At 38.7% G+C, this 27,657-nt stretch overlaps 1 protein-coding gene across 2 annotated transcripts in view; it reads right to left on the reverse strand.

Annotated features, from left to right (window-relative positions):
* C4B (complement C4B (Chido blood group)) overlaps positions 1–27,657 on the reverse strand; it is an 876,141-nt gene that overhangs the window by 339,716 nt on the left and 508,768 nt on the right. For both annotated transcript variants that reach the window (XM_044083184.1, XM_044083183.1), the window contains exon 25: positions 646–721. In XM_044083184.1, coding sequence (XP_043939119.1) covers positions 646–721 — 76 coding nt within the window. The remainder of the gene's footprint in view (positions 1–645; positions 722–27,657) is intronic.

Genomic DNA, 27,657 nt, shown 5'->3' on the forward strand with positions numbered 1-27,657 from the left:
ACTTGTGTACTATCATAGCATCAGCTATCAGCTAAGATTTGCATACAGCAGCAAATCATTGTGGATAAACAAAATTATCTTATTTCTTCAGATGTGAACGCATTTATATATGTTGTGTTTTTACTAATATCACTTGGAATAGTAAGAAAGATTTGTATCCAGCAACATTGTATTCTTAAACAGAATCAAGTTATTTCATTAGATGTGAAAACATTTGTATTGTGGTTCCAGTGCACCAGCATTTTCCATGATTTTTATTAATAAATTAATGCAGTCTGCTCACGCTACCTGGTTGATAAAATATCTGTACAGGGAGGGAAAGTCTCTTATGGCTGTGGTTTGCACAGAAATAGTGTAACCTGTGCACAACAGTAGACCTGTGTAGAATGATAGATGCTGAAGTGCTTGGCTAAAACTAATACATAGATCTATTTACAAACTTTTCCTCCTGTGGTGCCATGTGAGTTAGGGTGTAATACTATGAATGTTAAAGGAACAAACTCAGCAACAAAAGCACAAAATATCTGCCTTCTGCACCAGAAGCACTATGGTGTGTCAGTGTACATTGTACAAAAAGGAGTCATACTCTCAGAAAAACAAGTATATCATGCACTAAGAGGAAATAGAGGGATGTAAACATTTTACCAAGTGCTGCTTGGATGATGTTTCCATGCACCATAGGAGCCATCATCCTTCTTGTATTCCAAGATTCGATTGTACCCTAAAATAAAAGACAGGTAAAGAATGTATATAAATATTTTCAGACAGTTTAAGTTGTACAGCCCAACAAAACCTTCTATACAATTACCTAGGCTACAGATAATGACCTTGAAACCTGATTTGCCAATACTGAGAAGTGAAATCTGTTACGTTACAGGATGTTAAATTGTGTGGGGAAGGTATTTAATACTGGCAGAATGAAAGGTGTTAACAAAAGTATAGTCCTGCTACTTTTCTACTATTGGAGAGTAGTGTCCTGTTGTGTCTTCCAGAAACATCCTGATAAGAATTGGGCAAGATTTACTCAATAATAATTTACCCACTTACACACATATACACACGCACACATGGATGTGCATGTGTATAATTAAATTTGCAAAAATGTGCACACAGATGCACACACACACACACACACACACACACACACACACACACACACACACACACACACACACCACATACACGTACACAAATGCACACTCCTGAGTGACCTCTGTCCACTCAGCTCTGGTTGATGGTTGGCATAAAGACTCAAAGCACTAGCTATGGTAATCAGGTACAGAACATTTAACTTAAAAACTGGAACCAAAAAGAAGCTGGACTTATATAAATGGGATTGAGCATCTAAATGAGATAACCATTGAGGATGCAGTAAGCAAACATATTTTCATTTTACTTTCACTGCAAAATAAATATTTCCTGCAGTAGAAGAGGAGGGTCCTGAATGTCCAGCTCTGTAAGTAATCTTATCATGGTAGTAGATGTTCTAATAGATCACTGTTGTAGTACCCCTAAGCTTTTTGGCGCCTATCCCCTCCACTGGTCAGCTTTTCAAAGCTTGTGGGCACCTTCCCCATACTCTTACTGTCAGGAACTCAAGTAGAGCTCTATATATAAAGATAGAGTGTGAAAATCCTCAGAGCCTTCTTACCCTTAGAAGTGCGGCAGTGTCCCAAAAAGGAGGCAAGGAAAGGTAACGTAAAATTAAATATATACACAAGGGTGTATACATCCATATTGTGGCAATGCAAAAATGCCAAAAGAAGTGGGTTGAAGGGAGGAGACGGGTACTGCAACACTCGTCTATTACAGCATCTACTGTCATGGTAAGTTTGCTTACACAACTGTATTCAGGAGCCTAAGCTATTCGGGTAGATTACCATAGCTTTGAAAGCAAAAAGGCTATAGGAAATAAATTAAGAATCCAGAAAACCCTGGAGAATGGTCATGGTAAAAGCTGCCCTGGACCTGGAATAGGAAACCAGTTTGTAATGCTTTGTAAAAGTATTTACATAGGACAAAGTTGCTACCTCTACAATATTACTAGGGTCTACCCTTTTCCAGAGCACCAGCAAGGCAGCCGAAGGCCTGCTGGAATGTGTCTTAACCCTGCCAGAAGTGGTTTGTTATTATGAGAATATTGACAAGCACCTAGATATTGTCTGCTTTGACACTGCTTGTCTTTTCATCTTACATTCATAGAAGACAAACAGCTGATAAGCTTTCCTAAATGACTGAGTTTTGTCTGTGCACTTCCAGAGTCTGATTCATTTTTTCTCCTTTATTTTTGGGCTCCAGAAAAAACGACAAGGAGATTAACAGACTGTGTCAAGGTGAACTCTGAGACTACTTCAGGAATAAGAGAAGGATTAGTTCTCAAAGAATCCTTGGTGTGTAGGGCTGAATCACTGTAAGAGCTTGTAACTCAAGCACTCTTCTAGCAGAAGTCAGAGCAACGAATAAAACAAGCTTCCATGTTAAGACCCTTGAATCAGCTGAACTGGTTCAAATGGGAAAGGAATAAGCTTTTCAGTCACAAAGTTAAGATCCCAAGAGAAGACATCTCTATTTTAGGTGGATGGATATGCAAAACTTCTTTCAAAAAATGTTTGATTTGAGAATAGGTAGAAAGGGGGGAGGTCTAAGGGTAGTGATAATGAAATGGCTGGCAAACAAGGAATAAATGCCTGAGGGCAGTAACTCATCTAAATAATCAAGAACCATAGGCAGACAGGCCTTAAAACTAGCCTGGCTCTATAAAAGGCGCTAACTAGAAAATCTTTGCCACTTACATGTATATGATTCCCCAGCAGCAATTTTTTTAGTCTTCCTCAATGCCTACAGCATGCTCTAGGTAAAAAGGTGCCTAAAAAGTACCAAAATTCTATCATACAGGCAGTCAATTGAAGAGTTTTCAGGTTGAGTGTATCAAACTACCCCTGTCTTGTGGGAGTAAATCCAGTCTCTAGGGAAATCTGAGGTAATTTGCCCTTGGTCAGTTTCAAAAGATGGGAGAACCGCTGTTGCCTGGATCAAAAGGGTGTCACCATCAAAATATGTAAGCATTGCTTCTGGATCAAGAACCCTGGACAACAGTAGAAAGGGTGGAAAAATATAGAGGAAGATTCTCATCCATGGGAAAGGGCATCTGTCCTCCTGGCCTGTTCACATGGAATTCTGGAGCAGAATTTTTTTAATTTTCTTGCTATGAGTGGAGGCAAACAGACTCTACTCAAGGTGGTCTCCAAAGTAGGATCAATTCTTATAGGTTCATAGGTTGATACTAGGCTATCTGCCCTAGGGCATTTATAAGCCTAGCCAGAGTGTGTTTGGCTTTCACCACCCTTTTAGATTAGTTGACTGTGCCTCTGTATAGTAGGTCACAGAAGGTAGCCCTTTTAAGGTTAGTTTACTGTACCTCTGTCAAGCAGGGACACAGAAGAGATCCCAGGGGTAAACTTATGATCTCCATCCACTCGTCAAGATTTCTCTTGAAGAGGGTCAGTGAGGGGCTCTGCCTAACATGGATTGGGATTTTGTTCCAGAGTGAGGGGAGCCTCTGGGATATGAATCTGTCCCTCCAGCATGTCCTATTTATTTCTGTGCTGAGTTTCAAGTCCCTGGAGTGTGTAGCTCTAAGGGATTTGGATTTCCTGTGGTGAAGCATGTCCATTAATTGTGGGTTGGACAAGGCTTTATACTTCAGATACAGATCGCCTCTGAGTAGGCCGTATGCAACTGAGTAGAGCTGGAGTTTCTTTAGCTGAACTGCATAGGGCATCTGTTTGAGCCCCTTGATCTTCTTGGTGAGGTACTTTTGGGGTCTTTCCAGTTGCTGCAGGTGTTGGGTAAGGTACATCCCAAATGGGCATTGTATTCAATTATGGGCCTGATAAGTGATGAGTAGAGGGGCACAATGACCTCTCTTGATCTAGATGTGAACCCTTTCATGATAAGGTGGACTATATAGAAGGTCTTTCTAACCACTTTGGCAATGTGATTGTGTGATTGTCAAAGGAGAGATTGCTATCTACTTGGGTCCCCAAGTCCCTAATTACTTCTTCCGTACTTAATGGATTACCACCTATGTGGTAATTTGTGGGCACTTTGTTTTTCCCAAAGGGGATGACTATGCACTTTTTGGCATTTAGCTTTAGGCCATCTGTCTCTGTGAGACCCTTTTGGAGGATGCCTGTGTCAGCTGGAGAGTCAATTATGGCACCCAGTTTGCAGTCATCTGCGAACTTGGTGAGCCATAGTCCACCCATGTTAGCCTGTACCTCGGAGAAATATATACCGAACAAGAGAGGTCCCAGGACTGAGCCTTGTGGAATGCCACTTGTAACTGGTTTAGAGTCTGACATGGCACCTGCTATTCTGACCATCTGGGTTCTATCCCTGAGCCAGTTTGCAACCCATCTTGTGACATAGGGGTCGATATTTAAGCTGGTGAGTTTATTTATGATGCCCGAGTGGGGTATTGTGTCAAAGGCTTTTGCGAGGTCCAGGTAGGCTGTGCGGATTACCTTCCCTTCATCTATAGCTTTGGTAACTGTTTCAAAGAAGTCGACCAGGATCAAGAGGCAAGATCTGCCCTTAACAAAGCCGAATTGGGTAGGATCCAGTGTCTGGAGGTTCCCAATGTCTTTGTTTATGATTTCCATGATGATATGCTCCATAGCTTTGCAGACCAGGCTAGTCAGGCTAATAGGGCAATAGTTTCTGGGGTCTGTTGTGGCACCACCTTTGTGGAGTGGGACCACTGTTGCTGTACGCCATTCTTTGAGTACATATCCTGTAGTAAGGCTGAGATTGAACAGTGACTTTATATGAGGGTTTAGTTATTCTTGGAGTTCGTGTAAGATGCAGACCAGGACACCGTCTGGTCCCATTGATGCTGTGTTTTTTGCTTTGGAGAGGGCAGCTCTCACCTGTGTATCTGTGATCTCAGGAAGGCTACACTCTGTTGAGATAGAGGGGAAGGGGGGGAAGAAGTTTACACTGAACCTTTCGGCCAGGATGTTGGCAATGTCTGTGGGTTCATTGTATTTTTTGTCATTTTGCACTAACTCAGAGCATATCTGGGAGTTGCCTCCCAGGTTCCTGACATAACTAAAGAAGGCCTTGTGATTATCTTTAGTGTCTTGTGCAATTTTTCTTTCAAAGCTGGCCTTAGATGATTTTATGAGGGATCGTAGTTTCTCGCTAGTACTGATCAGAGACGCCTTCCCTTTTTGGGATTTTGCTCTATCATGTAGTAGCTTTCTCCTTCTGTTGTATAGCTTATTTATGGCCGGGGTCCACCAGACAGGTCTCCTGGCTTTGGAGGAGTGAGTCTTGGTTTCATTTGGGATAGCATGCTCCATGCATTCCTGTAGGTGTCCATAGAATGCTTTTGTAAAGGATTCTGCATTTTGGGCCATATTTTCCACTGGCCCGGGGGCTTTGAAGAATTCCACCTTGGTTTTGAACAGTGTGAAGTTTGCTTTTGAGAAGTTTTTCACTGTGGTTTCCTTGGCTGGGGGTGGGGATGGAATATGGATGTCCAGTGAGATTAGTTTATGGTCTGATCTTATCAATGAGGGGTATACCTCTGGTGTGGAACATAGAGACCCCATGTTGGTGATGACCAGATCCATTATGTTTTCCCCTATTGTGGGAGTGGTGACCAGTTGTTCCATAGCATTTGAGTTTATAAATTCTAGAAACCGTTGGGTGAGGGTGTTTGGGCTTGAGTAGTTTTCCCAATCAATGTTTGGGTAGTTGAAGTCACCCAATATAATGGTGTTTGGAGAGACCTTCATATTCTCCTGTGTTCTCAGAAAAGCCAAGTGAGGTTCCTGTGTTTGGGAGGGTGGTCTGTAGCAGGCTACAAACTGAAAGGCAGTTTTGCCCACTGTTAGTTGCACATGGATGGTCTCCGATGCTTCGTGCAGTGCCACTAACCTGGAGGTGTGGGTATCTTTGATAAATATGGATACTCACACACAATAGTTCACAGTGGAGAACCAAATGAGGGAATAAGACCGGAATCAAGTATCTAATACACTGAAACAATTTATTTTCATGTTGTTAATACATTCTTTCTCAACCTGTGCAAAAATGTTATAGTACAACACGTTTTCAGCTTCTACTGTAAACATAAGATCATTGGTAATATTTGTGTTAATCACATTCATTTTAGTTAGTTGGGAAGTCCTGACCCTCTCATTTTCTGATATGATAGCTTTCACCACTTCTAAACCACTATTGTCAAATATTTGTAATAATTTTTTATGAAAATTTGAACCTTCTTCTACCCTGTTAGGGAATTTCCAAAATCGCAAGCCTTTTGGGGCTATATTTTTCTTTAAACATTCATTCAAAAATAAAGAATCACATCCCAATCTCTTAAATTTGTCCATATAAAAATATAATAAGTCCAAATTCTCTTTATAAGTTCGCGTAACACCCTCAGAACTACCAGAATTTAAAGCCGAAGAATGAAAGGAAAATTCCTTTTCCAAAAGGGTACTGTAATCGATAACATTGCCAATATGAGAAAAATCACCTTGTTTTTTCTGTTTATTTCATTCTTTAGGAGCATGAGACTGTCCACGGGAATCCAAGTTGTGTCCATTTGATGTTTCACCCTGTATAGTCCTGCTACATTGCAAAAGTTGAGGGAATTCATTAAATTCATCATCGGAATGTTGTCCAAAAATGTTGGTTTCACCATTGGCATTAGCATCAGTAACCGTACCATTAGCGTTCTGAAAATCCAAAACCGGATTAAGAGTTGAGTCATTACGTTGCATTACGTTCCTCCCAGTTATTACAGTTCGATTTGAAATGAGGGAAACAATAGAGTGGCACACAGGCGTCAATAACTCTACCAATTGGGAAAGCTGACCGATGACTTTCCTTAATATGGGTACTCCCCCTCCTTTTGTGGTTCAGTCCGAGTTTTGGAGCCGAAAAGCATGGTATGAAGTATAACCTGTTAGTGCTGGGGTGGTCTCGGGAGCCTTGAACCAGGTTTCTATTACTGCACAGATATCGATATTCTCCATACTGAGGAGAGTCTCGAGTGTGTGCATCTTGAGGTTTAGACTTCTGGCATTGAGCAGCATTATCCTTAGTTTTTTTTTCTTTGTGTTGTCTATGGAGGTGGGTTTGTCTTTTGAGCCTTGCCTAAAAAAGGCACTATGGGGGAAGCAAGAGCCTTTGCCAGTATTTGAAAACCCAGGGATGACAGGTGCAAGCCGTCCCTAGCGAAGCAACGTGGTTTGTCGAGCATGTCATCCCAGGCTGACAGACACTGGACCCCCTTTGAATGACACCAATACTTTAGCCAATTGTTAAAATTGATCATTTTGTCTTTATACTGTGGCATCATTCTTGGTGAGGGTAAGATGCTACTCAAGGTCAGGGTCATACTAGCCTGGGCTACATGATCAAAGTGCTCCTCTATGTCTCTTTTCATGTAGTCCAGGGAGGTATGTCTCAGGTCATTCACACCAGCATGGACAATGACAGAGTCATATTTGTACTTGCTTTGGAGTGACCTGAGTGCTTGTGTTATGTGGCGGATCCTGGCACCCAACAGGCAGCTTACAGTGACCTTCTTGTTCAGCCTGGTGAGTGGGACGTCAGTGTGTCTGACAATAGAGTCAACTATTACAAGTGTATTAGGTGTGTTGTTTAGCCTTAAGGGCTGTGACTGTGGCACACTGACTTTGTGAGCTATGTGCTATGTGGGTATTGTTTCATGGTAGGGGTTGCTTGGATGTCTGCTTTGGAGGTGTCTGCTGCTTAGGCAGATTTTTATTTAGAGCCTCCGAGTATGTTTTTGTGTGTTTATGTGTTTGGTTTGCTGATGCGATAGGTCTATGTGAGACTGGATTTGTGATGTGTGTGGTTACCTTCTCCTCCTGACAGGCTGTGCCAGTACTGGGTTGAGAGAGCTTAGCCTCCACTTTGGCTATATAGTTGCATCTCTCACATATATTTTAGCTTGTTGGGAGGAGGAGAGGGTGGTCTGTATACATAAGGCAGTTGTAACATTGCCTAAAGATTCCCAGATTCACCAGCTGGACTGGAAAGTAAGATCCCGGGGTGAAGTTTTCATTTAAGAGCATCTGTACTGGTCCTGGTTAGTTTGTTACAACATTTTGCTCTGACAGAATGTATAAAGAGTTAAAATGAGCTATGTTGTTAACTCCCAGGCTTTTTCAGCACATCTACAAAAAGGTTAAGATCTGATACCCATGTATGTCTATGTACCATAACAATGTCATGTTGATTGCAAAACAAAAACCTTAACAGGACCTGGGGACTACAGATGATGTAGAAACTTGAGAGCTTTTCTGCCTGCCAATATGTATTTTATACTTAAGGACCTTGGTCTGTCTTCTCCACACACACACACACACACACACACACACACACACACACACACACACACACACACACACACACACACACACACACACACCATGGATGCAGGCAAAGTCTGAGGCCTCTGCTGTAATAGCAAACAAACAAAAGAGATCAAAAAGTCCAATGTCCAAAAGTTTAATAAAAGCACACACAATAATAAAAAGCAGGGCTTTCTAGTTCAAAACTCTTTTTCAGTGCATAATATACATTGTGCAAAACTGTTCTTATATACATAGATACCAGCCAATGAATACTAAAAAAAGGTCATATGGCAAAAGTCATGTGAACCAAAACATATGACCAAAACAAGGTATAAATCCCTATGTCACAAGATGGGTTGCCAACTGGGTCACTGACAGAAGCCACACTGTGAAAGTAGCAAACTCCAAATCCGACTTCAGACCAGTGACAAGTAGAGTACCACAGGCATCAGTCCTAGGTCCACTGCTGTTTGGTATCTACTTCTCAGAAGTACAGGCTAACACAGAAGGTCTTTGGTTAATGAAGTTCACAGATGACTGAAAACTAGGAGCCATAATCAAAACTCCTAACAATGTGGGCATCCTACAAAAGGGCCACACTGAGACAGATGACTGGTGTCAAAGCCATGGCCTCAAGCTCAATGCCAAAAAGTGCATTGTCATCCCTTTTGGTAAAAACTCTGTACCCATGAACTACCACATAGGCTGTAGTCTACTTAACACTGAAAGTCTGATAAGAGACCTTAGGACACAGGTGGACAGTAGTCTCTCTTTTGCTAATCACATCACCATAGTAGTCAGGAAATCCTTCTACGTGGCACACCTCATCACAAAAGGTTTCTCATCCAGGAAAAAAGAAGTCATTGTTCCCCTCTACTCGCCACTCATTAGATCTATTATAGAGTACAACGCCCCTTTTGGTATGTACCTCACAAGACATATACAACAACTGGAAAGGCCACAGAAATACCTCACAAAGAGGATTACCAGCCTCAGACAGATGCCCTATGCAGATCATCTCAAAAAACTCCAGCTTTACTCCATTGCATATCACCTACTCAGTGGTGATCTCTGCCTAACATACAAAGCTATGTCAAACCCAGAGCTGTTGGACATGATCCACTTAAAGAAATCCCAATCCTAAACCTTGTCACCACAATAAACAGAACATGCTGGAGGGATAGATTCCTGTCCCAGAGACTTCCCATACTCTGGAACAAACTACCTATCTATATCAAACAAAGCTCCTCATTAGCACTCTTCAAGAAAAATCTTGATGATTGGATGGGAAATAGGAAATTCACCCCAGGGATCACTTCTGTGGTTCTGCTCGACAGGGGCACAGGAAAATAATTTTCTTGGATGGCGAAAGCCAGGGTATCTTTTTGGCTAGGCTTATGTAGGCCCTAGGGCCAATAGCTTAGTACCTACCTATGTACCATACAAAACATATTACAAACAATAAATTACAAGACATCAAAGACAGTTTCTAAGGGCTAGCAGGTTATTTATGAAAGAAGAAAGTATTTTGGCTGAGGTTAATAGTATGACCAATTACTTCTTAAATAGATGTTATGATTCAACACTTGTTAAACGTGCTAAAGAATTATTTGAAAAAGAAAGACTTTCTTCAGCTAGACCTTATATGTACACCCAGACTCATGAGATTCCTATAAGAACTAGGAATAGTAATTACAGCTTAAGCTATATAATGCGATATAATAGGTATACTAATTTAGTAAAAAAAGTTATTGAGAAAAATTGGAGTATTCTAAGCACTAATTCTGAGATCTTTAATCTCATAGGTGCTAAACCAAGGTACTATGTCTATAAAAAAGAAAGGAATTTGAAGCAATTACTTTGTTATAAAGATTTCAATACTAATAGAAACTCTGTACCTATAAAGAAACCTGATACTGTCTCATGTTATAAATGTATATATTGCAAACAAGTTTTTACAGAACTCCAATTTAAACATCCAGTAAGCCATGAATTATTTACATTTAGAGCCTCGGGAACATGTAATACTTTTAATGTGGTTTATTTTGCAAACTGCATTTGCTGTGAAAGTTTTTATATAGGTAAAGCAAATATGAAATTAAAAGAAAGGATTAGTGCCCACCTATCCGACATTTGCAGGGGTGTTCAAACTAATGCCTTAGCGAAACATATTACTACCTGTGGGCAGGAAAATAAATTTAAGTTTAGGATTCTGCTGAATGTATTTCAGGGTCTACGTTGGGTTGACTTGGTAACTAAAACTGAATATTTAGAGTATAACTGGATTATGTTTATTTTAGGGCTGATAAACCACCAGGTTTAAACTCTAGTAATAGCCTAAAACCAGTACTAAAAGTGAAACATTATGTCTTGAGATTTATTGTTTGTAATATGTTTTGTATGGTCATATGTTTTGGTTCACTTGACTTTTGTCATATGACCTTTTTTTAGTATTCACTGGCTAGCGTCTAGGTATATAAGAGCAGTTTTGCACAGTGTATATTATGCATTGAAAAAGAGTTTTGAACTTGAAAGCTCTGCTTTTTATTATTGTGTATGCTTTTATTTAACTTTTGGACGTTGGACTTTTTGGTCTTTTTTGTTTGTTTGCTCATACTGGTGTAATCTTGAAGTCATTTGACCACCTAAGGATTTTTTTGTGTTCTGCATCTGTTGTAATAGACTGTATCAGAGATTGAAGAGAAAGGGGAAGACTATGGCTTAAGCTAATCTGCTCTATCCACCATTTTGTCTCTTTTTTTTAGAAATCTCAAAACCGGAATCTGAAAATACAGAGGATGTTGGTACTGAGATCAGAGTGATTTGAAGAAGAAATGCACTTTTCTCATATCAGTCTTGCCAGTGGTATCATGGGAATCAGAGAAACTAGGAATAACAGAATTGTAAGATATTCCCTGGGATAAACCGTACAGTGCTTTGAAAAACACAGGAACTGATATGCACAGAGATTTGCTTTGTCTTAAGCTGGAAAAGTCCTCTAGAGTAACATATCCAAGAAACAACCTGGAAAGTTTATCTTGTGAGCAGTAATGAGAGATTTCTGAATGTTCACTTGGAATCCCTGACTAAGAAGGAAATGTCTGACCCAGGTTAGAGATTCCTGATGTTCTGAGTAAGAGTCTACAATATAAAACAATTATCCAAATAAGATATATACAGTAAGTAAATGCCTTGCCAACCTGTAATATGCTATAGCAAGAGCTAGGCACTTTGTGAAAAAAAAACACTTCTTTTTGCAGATAGCGTAACGGGTAAAGCAGTGGATAGAAATTATGAGGCAGATGCAAAAAATCTTATAAATCACCTGAAATCTTTGTGGATATGTATGTGATAATAAGCATCTTTTAAGTCCACATTTACCAGGTAATTTAGTGGAGGAATGTCAGGTAACAGGGATCGAAGGTATAACACTGGGAGCAAATAACTTGAGAGGGAAAAGTAAGAGTGTGATGAGGCCAAGAAGACGTTTGGCCTGCACCCTAGAGACTGCCTTCCCTACCAGGGATTGATATCAAAGTATAGGCAAAAAGAAAGGGATAGGGGAATATTAAGTGAAAGACCAGCTACGTTAGAGGTTTTAGTTGAATCTCAAACAGAAGCTGCTGTTAAAAAAGGGGTAATTAGTAGGGCATATAACATACTGCATGATTACAAGAATCAGTCAGATGAAGTTAGAAAAGATTGGGAAAAGAGACTGAAAATGCAGTTTACAAGAGGACAATAGCAGGACTTATGTATTGCTGCCAAGTATGCAATAAATTCCAGAAGATATATGAACTTTGCTTGGAAGTGTTTGCATATGTATTTTAATTCCCCAAGTAGACCTCAAATAATTTTTTCTCAGGTAGATAGCAAACGGTGGTGGTGTGATGGGGAAGAAAGAGATAATTACGGATCTAAGCTTTGGGAGTGTAATGATTTGGCAGATTTTAAAAATTCCCTGCTGAGTATTCTGTCAGAAATACTGGATGAACAAATGGCTATGACTAAAGAAATTATTATTTTGAGCTGGTGCACAGGATATGAATTGCCAAGACATAGTAAGGCCTTATTGAGTTTAATTCTGTTGGTTGCCAGAAACACAGTTACTAGAAAATGGAAATCAAAGTCTAAACCAATTGTATATAGAGTACTGAATATTATAAAAGAGATAAAATAAGTGGAAGAGGGATATTTAGAAAACAGAAGGAGCAAATTACATAGAAATAAATGGAAATTGTGGGACCAATCCATGCAAAATAATACTCAGGAGGAGGAGTGGGGTTTAAGGGAAGGCAGTAATTCATCAATTTATGTAATGTTAGACTGATGATAATTACAAGGAAAGAAAAGGTATGCAATATATAATGTATATAAATGGAAAAAATGTTAATATGGTTTATTTTCGTTTCTGTTAATGTGTGTCTGACTATGTCTTAAGTGACAATTTAATAAGTGTTAAAAACAATTCTAATTTTGGGACCTTGAGCTAAAGGTTGAGAAAAGGCAAATCTAATACTGGTCTCTGAGATCTTTCTTTGGCTTTACAAAAAATTTTGAGTAAAACCCTGTTCTCGGAAGATCTAGTGATGCTGGCTCTATGATCCTCAGAGAAAGCAACTGCTGAAAATGTTGAGGGAACAGGTACCACTGATATGCAGGAGAAGGAGTCCTCTGAAAAGGAGGAAGGGAATGTCATTCCTATTTGTAATGCTGCTGAATAATTCTTAGTACCCAGATGTCTGATATAGTCTGATGCCAAAGTGAAAAAGAAAGTTTAGCTTTAAAGATTTTCCAAGGTGAGACTAGGGTAGAAACAGAAGGAGCAGATAGTCAGTCCAACTTTTTGGTCTGTCCTTGAGTTTGGAAGGCTTTTTTGAGCCACCCTGCCACAGATTCTTAAAAATACTAATTCTCTGAAGCATGCAGTGATTGTTTATCTAGTTTTTTTGTTTGTTTTGTTTTGTTTTTGTTTGTTTTTTTTTGGAGGAGAATCCTGAAATGAAAGGAAAAATCTTTACAAACATATAGAAAGAGGGTTTAAAAATCTGAGCTACACAAGGGTTAAGTTTCCCCCTTCCATCAAACCTTTTCAAGATCTGAGGCTCAGAAGGGCCAAATAATGCTTCTCTATCAAGTGAAGAATTCAAAATGTCAGCCTTAACATCTTCAGGAAGGTTTTGAGAATGTAATATTACAAATCTTCTCATAACAGACCCTGTAGCAGCTACTCTAAAGACTGTGTTAGCAGCATCATAAGAACACTGCAAGGAATTCTTGTTTACATAAGACATGGATGCTACAAGGGAATCAAGGGAGGCTTTAGTGTCTGAAAAAGACAATGAGGCAGTTTATTCCCTTATATTCTAAAACAATGTCAGGAAAAACATTTAACATATGAGTGTGGCAGTTTAATATTCTGAAATCATTTTAGGAGAGATTCTCTACCAAAATCGATCAAAAGCTTTGCCATCCTTGCCAGAAGGAAAAATAATTAGTTTTAACTATATTTTAACTGCAGAAGGTTTAGACAAACAGATTACTCCACAATCAGATCTGCGATTACAAATAGACTTGTATGTGTGTGAAAACTTGTATATATCCTATCAGGGTTCTTAGAGGCACAAGGCTGTCTGTCAGGCATACTGCATGTAGTTAAGAAAAGATCTGCTAAAGCTAGTAATGCGGGAGGAATAGCTGCAGGTTGTAGAAAATCCAACTGTAATAAATCATAATATTTAGAGACTGGAGTTTCAATCTGTTATGAGTGAAATAAGTCCTCCTTCTTGGTAATCATTTCAGAATAAAATAACTCCTGTGCAGGAGAATCTAAAGGACTACTATCTTCAGAAACTGAGTCTTCTACTTGAGGAGAATTAACAGAAGAAAAACACTTCCCAGTCCAAACCCTCCTGACTGGAAATCAGTATCAGAGAGAGTGAGAGGGAAGTGTTTCCCCTTTTACCAAGCTCTGAAAACTAAGAGAAGAATTAACTCATGCAAGCCTATAGCACATTGTTGTATACCACCAGTTCACACCCATAGCTCCTTATGACATCCAGATATTTTTTGGTTCTGGTTTCTTTAGCTAAGTTACTTACCAGATAATAACAGACATTATTAAAAACGTAAGAAGATTTTAATAAGATGATATTAAAAGACAACTGCACCCACAGACTCAAAAAACATATTTATTTCATCATGGTTCAGTGTTTCCAACATTTTAATACCACTCTGGGACTATTTAGAGCTTTTTAGATATTTTTATACATAATTTCTGACTCTGACCACATGGGGTCTGGCATCTTGAAATAATTCTGATTGTTTAGTCTGCCTCTACGCATCCCAGAATGTATTGTTTGTCTCAAAAAATTTCATCAGATCTGTCACGTTTTCCCTAAAGCTCCTGTCAGTCCATTGATTTTACAGGCATTCATTGCTGTGTTATAGTCACCTTCTTTTGGTTAGAATTTTATCTTTTTTCAATGACTACTTCAAACACAAGCAGTGCAAATGCTACAGAACATAATTGAAAAGTGCATTTTATTGCTCTTTCTTCTTAGAAATGCTAACTTGATTTTTTTGTGAAGGCTGAAATCTAGTTCTTCAAGGTATCTCACCTCCCCCTTCACACCTACCTTCCCCTTCACACCTACCTTCCCTAGCTGTCAAAGAGCTAAGGGTAATTTGACCCATTATCTGCATGTGATTGACAGCTCACAGCAGGTGACCAGACTAATGTACTGTTTTCTTGTCAGCCTTTTCTTCCTTACAGTTGGAGACTTTTATTGTTCCACTCCTCCTGTCAATTTTAGAACCAAGCTCCAAAGCATCAAACTCCCACTTATTTTTCCTTCTTGTTTGGTTAAATAGCTAACAAATGATGCACTATAAATACAAAATATTTCACAGACTTGCATGACAGCCTCCACATGATTTTTTAAGTGGTAATTTAAGAAAATTATGGTATTGCATACTTCTTGCAATCTGATGTAGTGTTGTTGATTAATTGTGACAGACATCTGCTTCTTATGTAAAAACATGCAATTAATGTCTACGCATGGTCATTGCAAATTTATACTCTTAGTTTTTGCAGCTGTTACTGTGCTTCTTCATAGGTTCATAGGTAGGTACTAGGCTATCGGCGCTGGGGCCTATACAAGCCCAGCCAAAAAGGTACCCTGCCTTTTGCCACCCAAGAAAATTATTTTCCTGTGCCACTGTTAAGCAGAGCCACAGAGGTGATCCCCGGGGTGAATTTCCTATTGCCCATCCAATCATCAAGTTTTTTCTTGAAGAGTGTTAATGAGGAGCTTTGTTTGATATAGATAGGTAGTTTATTCCAGAGTATGGGAAGTCTCTGGGACAGGAATCTATCTCTCTGGCATGTTCTGTTTATTGTGGTGACAAGGTTTAGGTCCCTAGAGCGTGTAGCTCGGAGGGATTGAAATTTCTTTACGTGGAGCATTTCCAACAGCTCTGGGTTTGATACAGCTTTGTATGTTAGGCAGAAATCACCTCTGACTAGGCGATATGCGACGGAGTAAAGTTGGAGTTTTTTGAGACGGTCTGCGTAGGGCATCTGTTTGAGGCTGGTAATCCTTTTTGTGAGGTATTTCTGTGGCCTTTCCAGTTGTTGTAGATGTCTTGTGAGGTACATACCAGAAGGGGCGTTGTACTCTATAATTGGTCTAATGAGTGATGAGTAGAGGGGAACAATGACCTCTTTTTTTCTGGATAAGAAACCTTTTGTGATGAGGTATGCCATATAGAAGGATTTCCTGACTACTGTGGCGATGTGATTATCAAAGAAGAGACTACTGTCCACCTGTGTCCCAAGGTCTCTTATCACACTTTCGGTGTTAAGTATACTACCGCCTATGTTGTAGTTCATGGGTACAGAGTTTTTACCAAATGGGATGACAATGCACTTTTTGGCATTGAGCTTGAGGCCATGGCTTTGACACCAGGCATCTGTCTCAGTGAGGCCCTTTTGTAGGATGTCCACATTGTTAGGAGTTTCGATTATGGCTCCTAGTTTGCAGTCATCTGCAAACTTCATTAGCCAAAGACCTTCTGTGTTAGCCTGTACTTCAGAGAAGTAGATACCAAACACGAAAGGACCCAGGACTGAACCCTGTGGTACTCCACTTGTCACTGGTCTAAAGTCGGATTTGGAGTCTGCTACTTTCACAGTGTGGGTTCTGTCAGTGAGCCAGTTGGCAACCCATCTTGTGACATAGGGATTTATACCTAGTTTATTGAGTTCATCTATAATTCCAGAGTAGGGGATGGTGTTGAAAGCCTTGGCAAGATCTAGATAGGCTGTGTGTACCACCTTACCCTTGTCTACAGCTTTGGTGACTGCTTCAAAGAAGTCTATCAGGTTTAGGAGACATGATCTGCCTTTTACAAACCCGAACTCGGTGGGATCCAGTGTTTGGAGATTACCAATGTCTTTGTTTATAAGTTCCATGATGATACATTTCATGGCCTTGCAGACCAGGCTCATCAAGCTAATGGGGGAGTAGTTCCCGGGGTCCGTGGTGGCTCCCCCCTTGTGGAGTGGGATAACTGTTGTTGTGTGCCATTCAGAAGGCACAAAGCCTGAGGTGAGGCTATGATTGAAAATAGTACTTAGGTGGGGTGCCAGTTCGTTCTGTAGTTCGTGTAGAATGCAGTCTGGGATGTTGTCTGGTCCAATGGATGCTGTGTTCTTGGCTTTGGAGAGTGTGCTTTTTACCTGTGCAGCCATGATTACAGGAACTTTGCATTCTTCCGGTATAGAGATGGGCTCTTTAGTGGCTGAGAGGGGGGTAAAGTTAGCACTGAACCTATCTGCCAGGATGTTGGCAATATCAGTTGGGTCTGTATATTTAGTGCCATTGTGCTGTAACTCAGAGCAGATCTGAGTGTTGCCATTGAGATTCTTGACATAGCTATAGAATGCTTTGTAGTTGTCATTAGAATCAGTGGCAATTTTGTTTTCGTAACTAGCTTTGGAGGATTTTTATCAAGGATCACAGCTTCTTACTGAGGCTGACCAGGGAGCTCCTCCACTCGTGGGATTTTACCCTCTTTTGCAAGAGTTTCTTCCTTCTGTTGTACAGTTTGTTTAAGGCAGGGGACAACCAGATTGGCTTCCTTTTTTTGGAGGACAGCGTGTTGGTTCTGTTTGGGATAGCACAATCCATGCACTCATGTAAGTGCTTATAAAGTGCAATTGTGTAGGATTCAGTAGTCGTAACTGTATTGTCCATCTGCATGGGTGTCATGAAGTTCACCACTTCTGTCTTAAGAAGCATGAAGTTGGCTTTGGAGAAATTTTTTACCATGGTTTCCTTAATGGGGGGGGGGGGGTGGAGGCAGGATGTGGATATCTAGGGTAATTAACTTATGGTTGGATCAGACCTGTACTTTCTCACATATCGGTAGGGCTCTTCAGAAAAGTGAGATTATAGTTTGAAATTTTTGCTAGGTTAAGAGTGGGCTGGGCAAGGCAGCTCTGACATCACAATGTGGAAGGTCTACTGGCTCTTCTATACAGCATGCAAATCAGGTGGGGATTACATCACTTCCAGGGAGGAAACATCCCGGTAGCTAGAGCAAGAGCTCTGGCAAATGTGACATCATCATTTCAGAGCCAGCTAGAGGTTTTTCAACTTGGTTTTCAAAGTGAAAGTAAAACAGTATGGAAAGGTAGGAAGCCTAACAGGGAAAACAGTTTAGTGGATTAGTTTTTAAAGCTGCATGGGTGATTTTTCAAGGCTGTATCAATGAACATGGACTAAAAGAGACAGCAGGTTGAGCAATCTACTTTAATATCCCTTTGTTGTCCTTTAAGATTGTTAGTCTAGGATGTCCTCATCACTGATTGCCACTTATTATTAATTTTTCTTATTTATGTTTATATTTTTATAACAATGAGCCTTACATGTTACTGAGAGATACAGTTTGATATACCATGGGGGGATATAGGAAAACACATTGTCTATGTCCATTTATACCACACTATAGCTGAGATATTGCTAGCTGTTATAAACATAAATAATATTTACCTGTGTATTTAAGACTTCAAAAAAGTGACTTACACACACTTGCCTGACTTCATGTAAAACCTTAAATGTTGCTGAAAAAAAACTGTCTTTGATTTTGCACTGTAAATTGCACATCTTGAGAAATATTCAGTCTTATTTATTTTGCTAATTATAACATGAAGCATATGTTTTCAAATATCTGTTAATATCTCAATAAACATGCACTCATGGAGAAATGTCTTATTGTCATGTGAAAATGTATGTTTGGTTAACAAAAACGTTTCAAATATATATGTTTGGGTTGTACAGTTTCCAAAATATGTCAATTTGTTTGTAAACGTCTAGCAAAAAAATATAATTTTGAGTTTGTGTGGATTTAGTATATTATAGTACTTATGGAAAGACTATGAATGCACTGACTATTATCACAGTAAAGAGCTGTCATTCTGATACATTTGCTATTTGTACTGTCTTAATAGCTTTGGTTGTTCACAAAATACTCACATTTGTTTATCTTATGCTTTTTAAGTTTATTTTTCAGAAAAGCTCTGGAATGCAAGATGTGTGCAGGCTGCTAGAGGTGTGAAATTCTATATCATATATGTGTTAATGAATTAAAGTCTTGCAAAAAGCCCTTAGCAAAACCTAATAAATCCTTGTTTTCTAAAGATAAAACTCCAAGAGAAGATAAATGCTTAACTTTCTGCTTCTTTTTCCTAGGGGACATCATAGAAGAAGATTGACTTAAGGTGGGATCTCTAGCCTGTAATCAGACACTCTAGGTCAGATATGTGTTAAGGCATGTTCTGGTCCCTCCTCTGAGACAGGCAAGAGTGGTCTTCCATGCCCACGGAGGGTAATCAAAAGATGTGGCTAACCTCTGGTCCTTAGTGGCTCTACTAGGAGCATATCAGAGTGATCAGAAGAAAAGATGGAGTGATGTCAGGACCGCATTAATGGCCACAGCAGAGTTACCCACCAGATGCTTGGTCAAAGATGAAACCCACTATAATGGCAAAGGCTCCTTAACAATGTATCTTGTGTCCAGAAGAATGAAGAAATAAAAAGTGGCAGGTTGCTCCTTAGTTCAGCTGAGAAAGTGACCTGAAGCCTCAAGGTGTAAACAGTGTTTTAAGCACCAAAAAAAATGTCATCCTCAAAACATACAACAAACTTACCCTACACTTTGTAAAAATTACAGTTAAAATAAAGAAAAACACTGTAAAAAGCTTTATTTTTTTCAGACAATTTCCACACAATAACATCCTGTCAGTCACTAAGCAGTACACTGTAATAGATCTGAGATTTAGTTAAAAAAAAAATGTTTCCTTCCTAAAAATAAAAGTGGAAGCATTTCCACAATAGGGGACTTTCTACTCAGCCTTCAACAGTTCCATGAAGTATGCCAAAGAGGTGCACTTTAACATCAAGAATGTATTGAGGTTTTTGACACTCTCTTTATAGGTGCAGCTTTGTCTGAGTTCCTGACAGTTAGTCTGTGTGTGCAGGTAGCTTTACACTTTGTAAAGATGGACAGTAGCAAGGAAATGGACACCAAATAGAGCTACTTCAACAGTAATCTAAAGTTGAACATCCAAAGCACCTGTTTAGGATCAGGGAATGGAAAACAGATCCTGATCCTGTCAAAAGGAATTACTTCATTCATTTTATAACCTTGCTAAAAAGCTGTCAGTGTGGTATTAAGCTAATAGTAATTTGTAGATGAGCAGCAATACTTCTCTACTGGTTGGCCACAAACATTCCAAGGAAAGGAGCAACTGTTCTGAAATCAAAGAATGTTAAATGATTCTACTGTTTTAGAACTTTCTGCCTCTGTAGAATACCAATAAATGAAGTTGTAGCGCCCCCCCCCCCCCCCCAACGTCTCATCCTTTCATTCCTGCACTGCACTCATTTGTATTTTTAGGCCATCTTGCTTTTCATTTGAAGAGAGTCACCTGTAAGCAGGTTGAACCTCTACTGTAGGCGGCCTTTTTGTGAAGACTCTATTAATATTAATCAGTTGCACCTCAGCTATTTTTTTAAGTTTATTGCACCTTTGACAGCAAGGTGTCTTATATATATACATAACATTTGTGACTGACACAAGCCAAAATCTCTGAGATGGTGCACAGAGTCTCTAGTGCCTCCTAACTCACATAATTTAAACAAATAGCTCTACTTTCATATTTTGCACTGCAAAATTAACTGTCGAGCTCTTGTAATATAAGAAGAAATATGGCCTTCTTGTCCATAATGACACTGGCTTCTAACTCCATAGCAGTATGATCATCATGTGGCTGTTTACGTACCATATCTTGACCAGTGTAGAAGAAGAAAAACTAACTGGTGTGATCTCCAGTGTCTTTTCAATGGAATTTGACAACATCAAGTATTCCCTGATCATTGCTTTCCTGGGGTTTCAAAGCATAACTGATGAGATATGCAATTGCTTTTCCAACTACCTTAAAGACAGAGGCAAGAGAGTAATATCTGGACGTGATTTTTTTTTAATCTGAAAGGAGCAAGATGGCTGTCCCTCAAAGATCTATGATCAGTCTGTTTCTCTTCAGCTTCTTCATTAAATAGCTGTACAATGACCCTCCTTCAATATGGTCTACATTCCAAGTTCCAAGCTATAAGTTATTAGCAACATAAAACAGGAATTCCGGTAAATTCTTCTGAAAAGTCACCAGCTGGTGTTAATCAAAAGGACATTGACTACAATATAGTTTGGACCTGCTGTTTTGATTTCCAGTGCCCTTTAGCAGAATCATTCTATCAAGAGCTAAGACTTTGCTGGAAAAGGGATATTACTATAACTACCTGTGGAGTTTGATCAGTTCTGGAATCAGCGTGTAGAACGATCGGAAATGTATCACTAGGGAGATAAGCACTCAAACATTTACTTCAAGCTTTGTCGTTACTTCTGTTTTGATAACAATAAAATGAACCAGGAACCAAACGGTAATGAACAAACCAAAACTGCACACACCTGTGGTAGTCTAGGTAGATGAAAAAACAGCCAATAAAATAAACTCTAAAAATCAAAGTTTATTTGTTAACACGTTTATTTTATTGGCTGGTTTTCATCTACCTTGACTACATGTGTGTGCAGTTTTACTTCTGCTTTGAAGCTATAAGGTCCACTGAAATAAGGCACTTCTGTCTCACAGCACAAATCTGGTTTATTCTTGACCTCCTCTGCTTCCCCATTTAACTCTAATACACTACAAACTATAAACTGGTTAAGATGGATGCATGTATTCCAGTCAAAGAAATAGCTTACCTTCCAATGTATCAGCTGACCATTAAATTGTAACATCTACTCTACTGTCTACATCCTTCTGCTGATGATCTGGACTGGTAGAAGAGTATTGTAACTTATAATGTAGCAACTATAAACTGTACAAACTATAAACTGCTTAAGAGGATGCACGTATTCCAGTCATAGCTGGCCATAGGCATAGGCCAACTAGGTGGCCGCCTAGGGCGCCGCTCTAGCAGGAGGGCTTTTCCAGTATTTATCTGGTGTAGGTAGACAAGGATGGGGGCACCAGGTGGTGTGAGGGAGGCACCATGGAGCTTTTTTGCCTAGGGCACCAGTTGACCTAAGGCCGCTCCTGATTCCAGTCAAAGAAATCGCTTACTTTCCAATGTATCAGTTGACCATTAAATTGTAATATCTACTCTACTGTCTTCATCCTTCTGCTGATGATCTGGACTGGTAGAAGAGTATTATAACTTGCAATGTAGCAACAATGTCACAAACCTCATTCATCCAAGAACACAGCTCATACTTGGAAACCTCTGTTATCTTCCACTGGCCCTACATGCTTTCACCCTCAATAGGTGTCTTAGTGGAATCTGCAGCTACTGAGGAATATGTTCTCAAATACCTGAATATCAGAATCACATGCAATTGCTTCCTGCCTCTTACTAGAAATTTCCTTCCATCAGTCAATCTTCATCTATTTTCACTGCTGCCCTTTAAGATCTGCCCTTCCCCAACAAAAGTACAACTCTGTACTTGCTTAGAAATGTAACTGCTGGTGTATTGGCTTTAGTGGATCTTTACATGCTTCCATGACTTTTTTTTTAAATGCATATGCTATTCTGTGACAGTGGCAGATGGAAGTTACTGAAAAAAACATTCACTGCAAAACAAATATCAGAACCTCTTGATCTAGAGAATTAAACCTTGCTATTGACATAAATGGGATACATTGGAAGGAAAGGTATTTATCTGAGAGAATCATTCATGAGAAGCAGAGCTCTTCCCCAACCCTATTCAAGCTGACCTGGATTAGTGAATGGGAAATTAGAAATTCACCGCTGGTTAAACACCTATGTTTCTAATGGATAGAAGAAGTGTATAAATCATGCTTTACCTTACATATATTCCTTCAAAAACATCTAAGGTATAAAAACATCCAAGATACTCTTGGGATGCATGGATAGGCTTATAAAGGCTCCAATGATCATTAGCCTAGTATACACCTATGAACCTATAAAAGAGCAAGCCAAAAAGAGTCACTGAATTGGTTTGGTATCACACATGTCATATTTACAGTTTAGGAATACAAACATGTTTCTGGTGCATGTAAAATTTAGCTCTGCTACATGGTCTTATGATATCAGAGTGGATAATGAGGCGACTGATATAAGTTGACAGAGATGCACCTAGGGTAGAGAAAAGAAGGCAGTCACTCCAGGTGCAAAGTATTAGGAGACATAATTAGCCGATGGTGACTGGTCTTTATTGCATCACTGGCATCTCAAAATGCATGCTGGCAATGAATTTGTTGTACAAACTGAAGTCCGTTAGCATTCTGTGTGTGGCATAGACTGTAGCAGCTGCCTGTTACAAATCTAGCATGCAGTCTGCTAGAGTTTAAAAGTTTAAAAGGAAAGAAGAATTTTTTGTCCCTCAAATCTGAAGAATTTTTTTTTAAATGGGTGGTGGGCAAATTGATGGACGGTACTAGGCTCCAAAATAGGTAGCAACAACTGTATAAGTTGATTTATGACTTTGATTTATGACTTTGATTTAATCCTGTACTCCTCTGTACCATATTAAATCATGACACTTTAAAATATGCTACCACTGCTATTAGGAAACCACGCCTCTATGCTGCTACAGCCAATATATTCATTAACATGTAAGGACAGGGTTGCAAAGAGTTGAGACTTTTAAAAAGGGGTATAACTTGGTGAATGGTGGCTGAAACTGAAATATACTTTATATCTTCCTCAAGGAGGATCACTATAATAGTATATGATTATGTTTCCTCTGCTCCTTTCTGCTTTGACAAAGCTGTGTTGACCCCTCTGCTCCTTGCAATCTGAGAACCATTGGGTACTGAAAACTATACCAGAATTTTGTGTTATTGCATATGCACCTGATATTTTTTTCAGAAAATATTGGAAAATGGATATGACAAATACTTTTCAAGTTCATTAGTAATGCTGCTTGTGCCAGACGGTATACAAATTTATATATATATATATATATATATATATATATATATATATATATATATATATATATATATATATATATATATATATATATATATATATATATATATATATATCATAAGAAGTGACTGTTTCATTTGGGAACTAAGTGTTTTGGAACACCATAGAAAAGCAAAAAATCGTGGAAGGAGGATGAAATCTAAAACCTGAAAAACTCCTTAAAAAGTCTTCCAAAAGAGAAAGATATTGAAATGCTTAAAAAAATATGAGTTTTCTTTCACCTTTATTAAGGAATGTACCTCAGTTATGATGGTTTCTCAGTCGGGGCTGCTAAGGTTCCAAAGGGAGCAACACCAATACAGGCACACCATCCACTTAAAGTTAAGACAGCAATGATGCTGGTAACTTCACCTGATTGATTGAGTATAATATTGCACATTCAGGAACTGGCCCAACCAGACCAGAAGTGTTATCAGTTAAAATCCAAAAATATTTCTGAAGACCTTTTCAATACTCCTAAGCCTTCAGCCAACTTTCCTGTGACACCTTTGGTGGTCATATATTATAAGTTCTTTGTGAGAGAATATTCCAAAGTGGTAAAGGAAGTGGCACTACTACAACAGCAAATTGCTTTAGTCCCACATATGCACTATCAGTGGCCTGCTATTCATTCCAAACCCAAGAACCTTGGCCTGTACCAGTAAAGGAGGCCTGCAGTGAAACTGTAATCTCTTGTGTGTGAACAGATGAAGAGGGGAACTTTTAATTAAAAAAAATGTAGTCTACCTCATTTCTAGATTCTGCCCATGAAGATACTTCCTGACAGTTCTCCAGTTACCTCACCTGAAAATATTACTTTCTCTGAGACTATAAATGTCATGGTTACTTATTTTTTTTGACTGGCCTATACCTGTCAACGCCAGAGAAAAGGCAAAGGTAGATGATGAGATTGTTAGAATTGATTTGGATAGTCCCTTTTCCATACCCATAGTTTAGTGAAGTGATGAAGATTAATTATATAAATCTTTAAACTAACCCAAAAATGAAAGCCAGGGAGTGTATTTACCCTACATGATAAGTAGGATTTATACATCAGTCAGAAAGCAGATCCCAAAACTATAATGTTCTCATTATTTTCCAAGAGAAACAAAAGTTTTAACTTTAGCAAGCTGAACTGGTGCACAGATAAAGATATACATCCTGGCAGAGAGAATCATCTGTTTAGGCCATGATAACTTATCAAGGCTCTCTTGTTAACCACATTAAAGCATATGTCTGCAGTATGTTTGACACAAACTACAGGAATAAGTCAGAAAAGTTAAACAGAACAATACATAACATTGCTGTTCATTTATTTGTTTACTTATTTACTTGCTTACAGTATTTAACTGCTTATTTCTTAAGCATTTTCCATACAAAAGCCAAAGAAATAGGCATCCCAAAAATATTAAATTACTCTGAAATAAAACATATACAGAAAGGATAAGCAGAGGCCTAAAGGTCAATATAAAAAATGGCCATCCAACTGAAAGAATGCAATCTATTTGAGTTTAAATTCATTCACCTAAAAGAGAAGATTTTGGTATCTTCTAAAGAAGGCTACTAGTTCAAATTGTTTTATTAGAGAAGGTAGGATTGCAAAGGACTAGCACAATATATTCAAAGGATCATGTGACTGAGGTGTTTAGAACAACTAGCATCCCATCCCCCAATCACCTTAAGGGCCTTGCAGGAGAACAGGGGAGCAGCAACACTTTCAAGTAAGCAGGCCCCAAGATGTGTTGGTGTCTATATGCCAATAATACTGTCCTAACTCATTAACACTTAAAGCACTGATAACACTGTGTCCTTAATCACTCATAACAGTACAACTTGAGTGGGGTGCATTATCCCATTCAAGCTGGTAATGCTTAAAAGATGAGGCACACACAGCACTTTTGCTCCCCTGTAACTTATTCACAGTACTGAATTTACAATATTCAGTACTGTCATTAAGCACAATAACTGTGAGAAAATTACTTTAACTGAAAAAGAAATGCCAAAAGCTACTTTTCTTGTCCTGCTAGAAAGAATTTCTCCATTTAAAAAAATCATTTTACTCTCATCTCTAGGCAATTGCTGTTGAGCTTACTTAAAGACAGGAATGTGGCATGTACTTATTTAACTGTTGGCAGGCATTATTTATTTACTTATTTATCTGACATTTGTTAAACATGTTAGTCTGTCTGAGCCAAAGCCCTTTTTCAGCAGAGACCCAAAGAAAACATTTCTAAAATGAAGACGTACAAAATTTTAAAAACATTTACATTAAATAGACAAATAAACCCAAAACCATCTGATAATCCCCCAACTCACGATTGCCCACAACATATTTTACCAACCCAATAACATCCCTATACTCTCAAAGCTCTTAATCCCCTATAATAATCTGAACTCCCTACGTTCTTCTAGCAAACTCCTTGCTAGCATAACAAAGTCTAATAATACGGCTGGTGACTCTCTATTTACCAACACAGCAGGAAAAAACTGGAACCTGTTACCCAATGAACTAATTCTAATTACATCCTTGCCACTCTTTAAACAAAAACTTAAAAAACACCTCCAAACGCACTGGTTATGCCCTTGAAGTAACCCTGACTAACCACCCTCTTCACCTCTGTTTCTTCCTCTTCTAACCAAACTTCCAAACATTTAAACGCATAGTCTTGTAATTAAGACTGACACTATTTAAACTCTAATCAACTTACTGCTGAAATCTTTCTACCTGATGTGAACAATTGTACATAACTCTTACTGTATTACATTTGTTTTAAGCTTTCTTAAGTGATATTATGTTTACTGTTGCTTTTCTCAAGTGTTTTTATCTCTTGAATGTAATAATTACCTGTTTTAATTTGTTTATTAATCCTTTATTCACCATGTAACAATATTTTATACTTTTGTATATCTGTTTGGAGCTTTTCTCCCCGGGCCTCTACTGAAAATGGAAATATATCCAGCTAGACTAGCCCAGTCAACAAATGTAAAATAAAATTAAATAAAAAATAAATAAAAATATAACAAATAAAACAAATGTGGTACAGAAGTAATAAATACAAAAGTTTACAAAGCAAATTATACATAAGAAGAGAAAAGGAAAAAAATGTATATAGACATTAGCATGTTAAAAACCAATCTAACAACAAAAGGAAGTCAGTGCAAATCCCACTGAAATGAATCATATTTCAGCTATGAAAATAGCTCATTAACAACTTTTACACAGAATTTTGCACTATCTGCACATGTACCAAATCATCATCAGAAAGCCCAGTGTAGGCAGTACTACAGTAATCTACATGAGGTAATACAGGTACATGTATCTATGCTGCAAGGTTCATAGATGGAATAAAGCTTTTGAGCTGTGATATATTCTTCAGATGAAAATAGGATGTCTTGAAAACAACTGATGCACGGCCCTTCACCTGCAACCTCATTAACAACAATACCCAGACCATGAAGTTGTGAAACTAATGTCAGTTAGTTTGGCTGAAACGTGATAAGGAGAGAAGAAGAGAAATATGAGATTGGCATACAGTGGCATGAACCAGTATCACATCAGTCTTTGTCAGGCTGAGTTTAAAATGAATCTTAGACAACCAAACTAGAATCAATTCCAAAGTCCGAGTGGCAGAAAAATAATGGTGAGTGCCATCTCCCTCGTGGACAGCGGATATATAGTGAAAAACAATGCTGCTCTT

This window comes from Protopterus annectens, chromosome 9.part0 (genome assembly GCF_019279795.1).
Source record: "Protopterus annectens isolate FY-2018-M chromosome 9.part0, PAN1.0, whole genome shotgun sequence".
Classification (NCBI taxonomy): Eukaryota; Metazoa; Chordata; order Ceratodontiformes; family Protopteridae; genus Protopterus; species Protopterus annectens.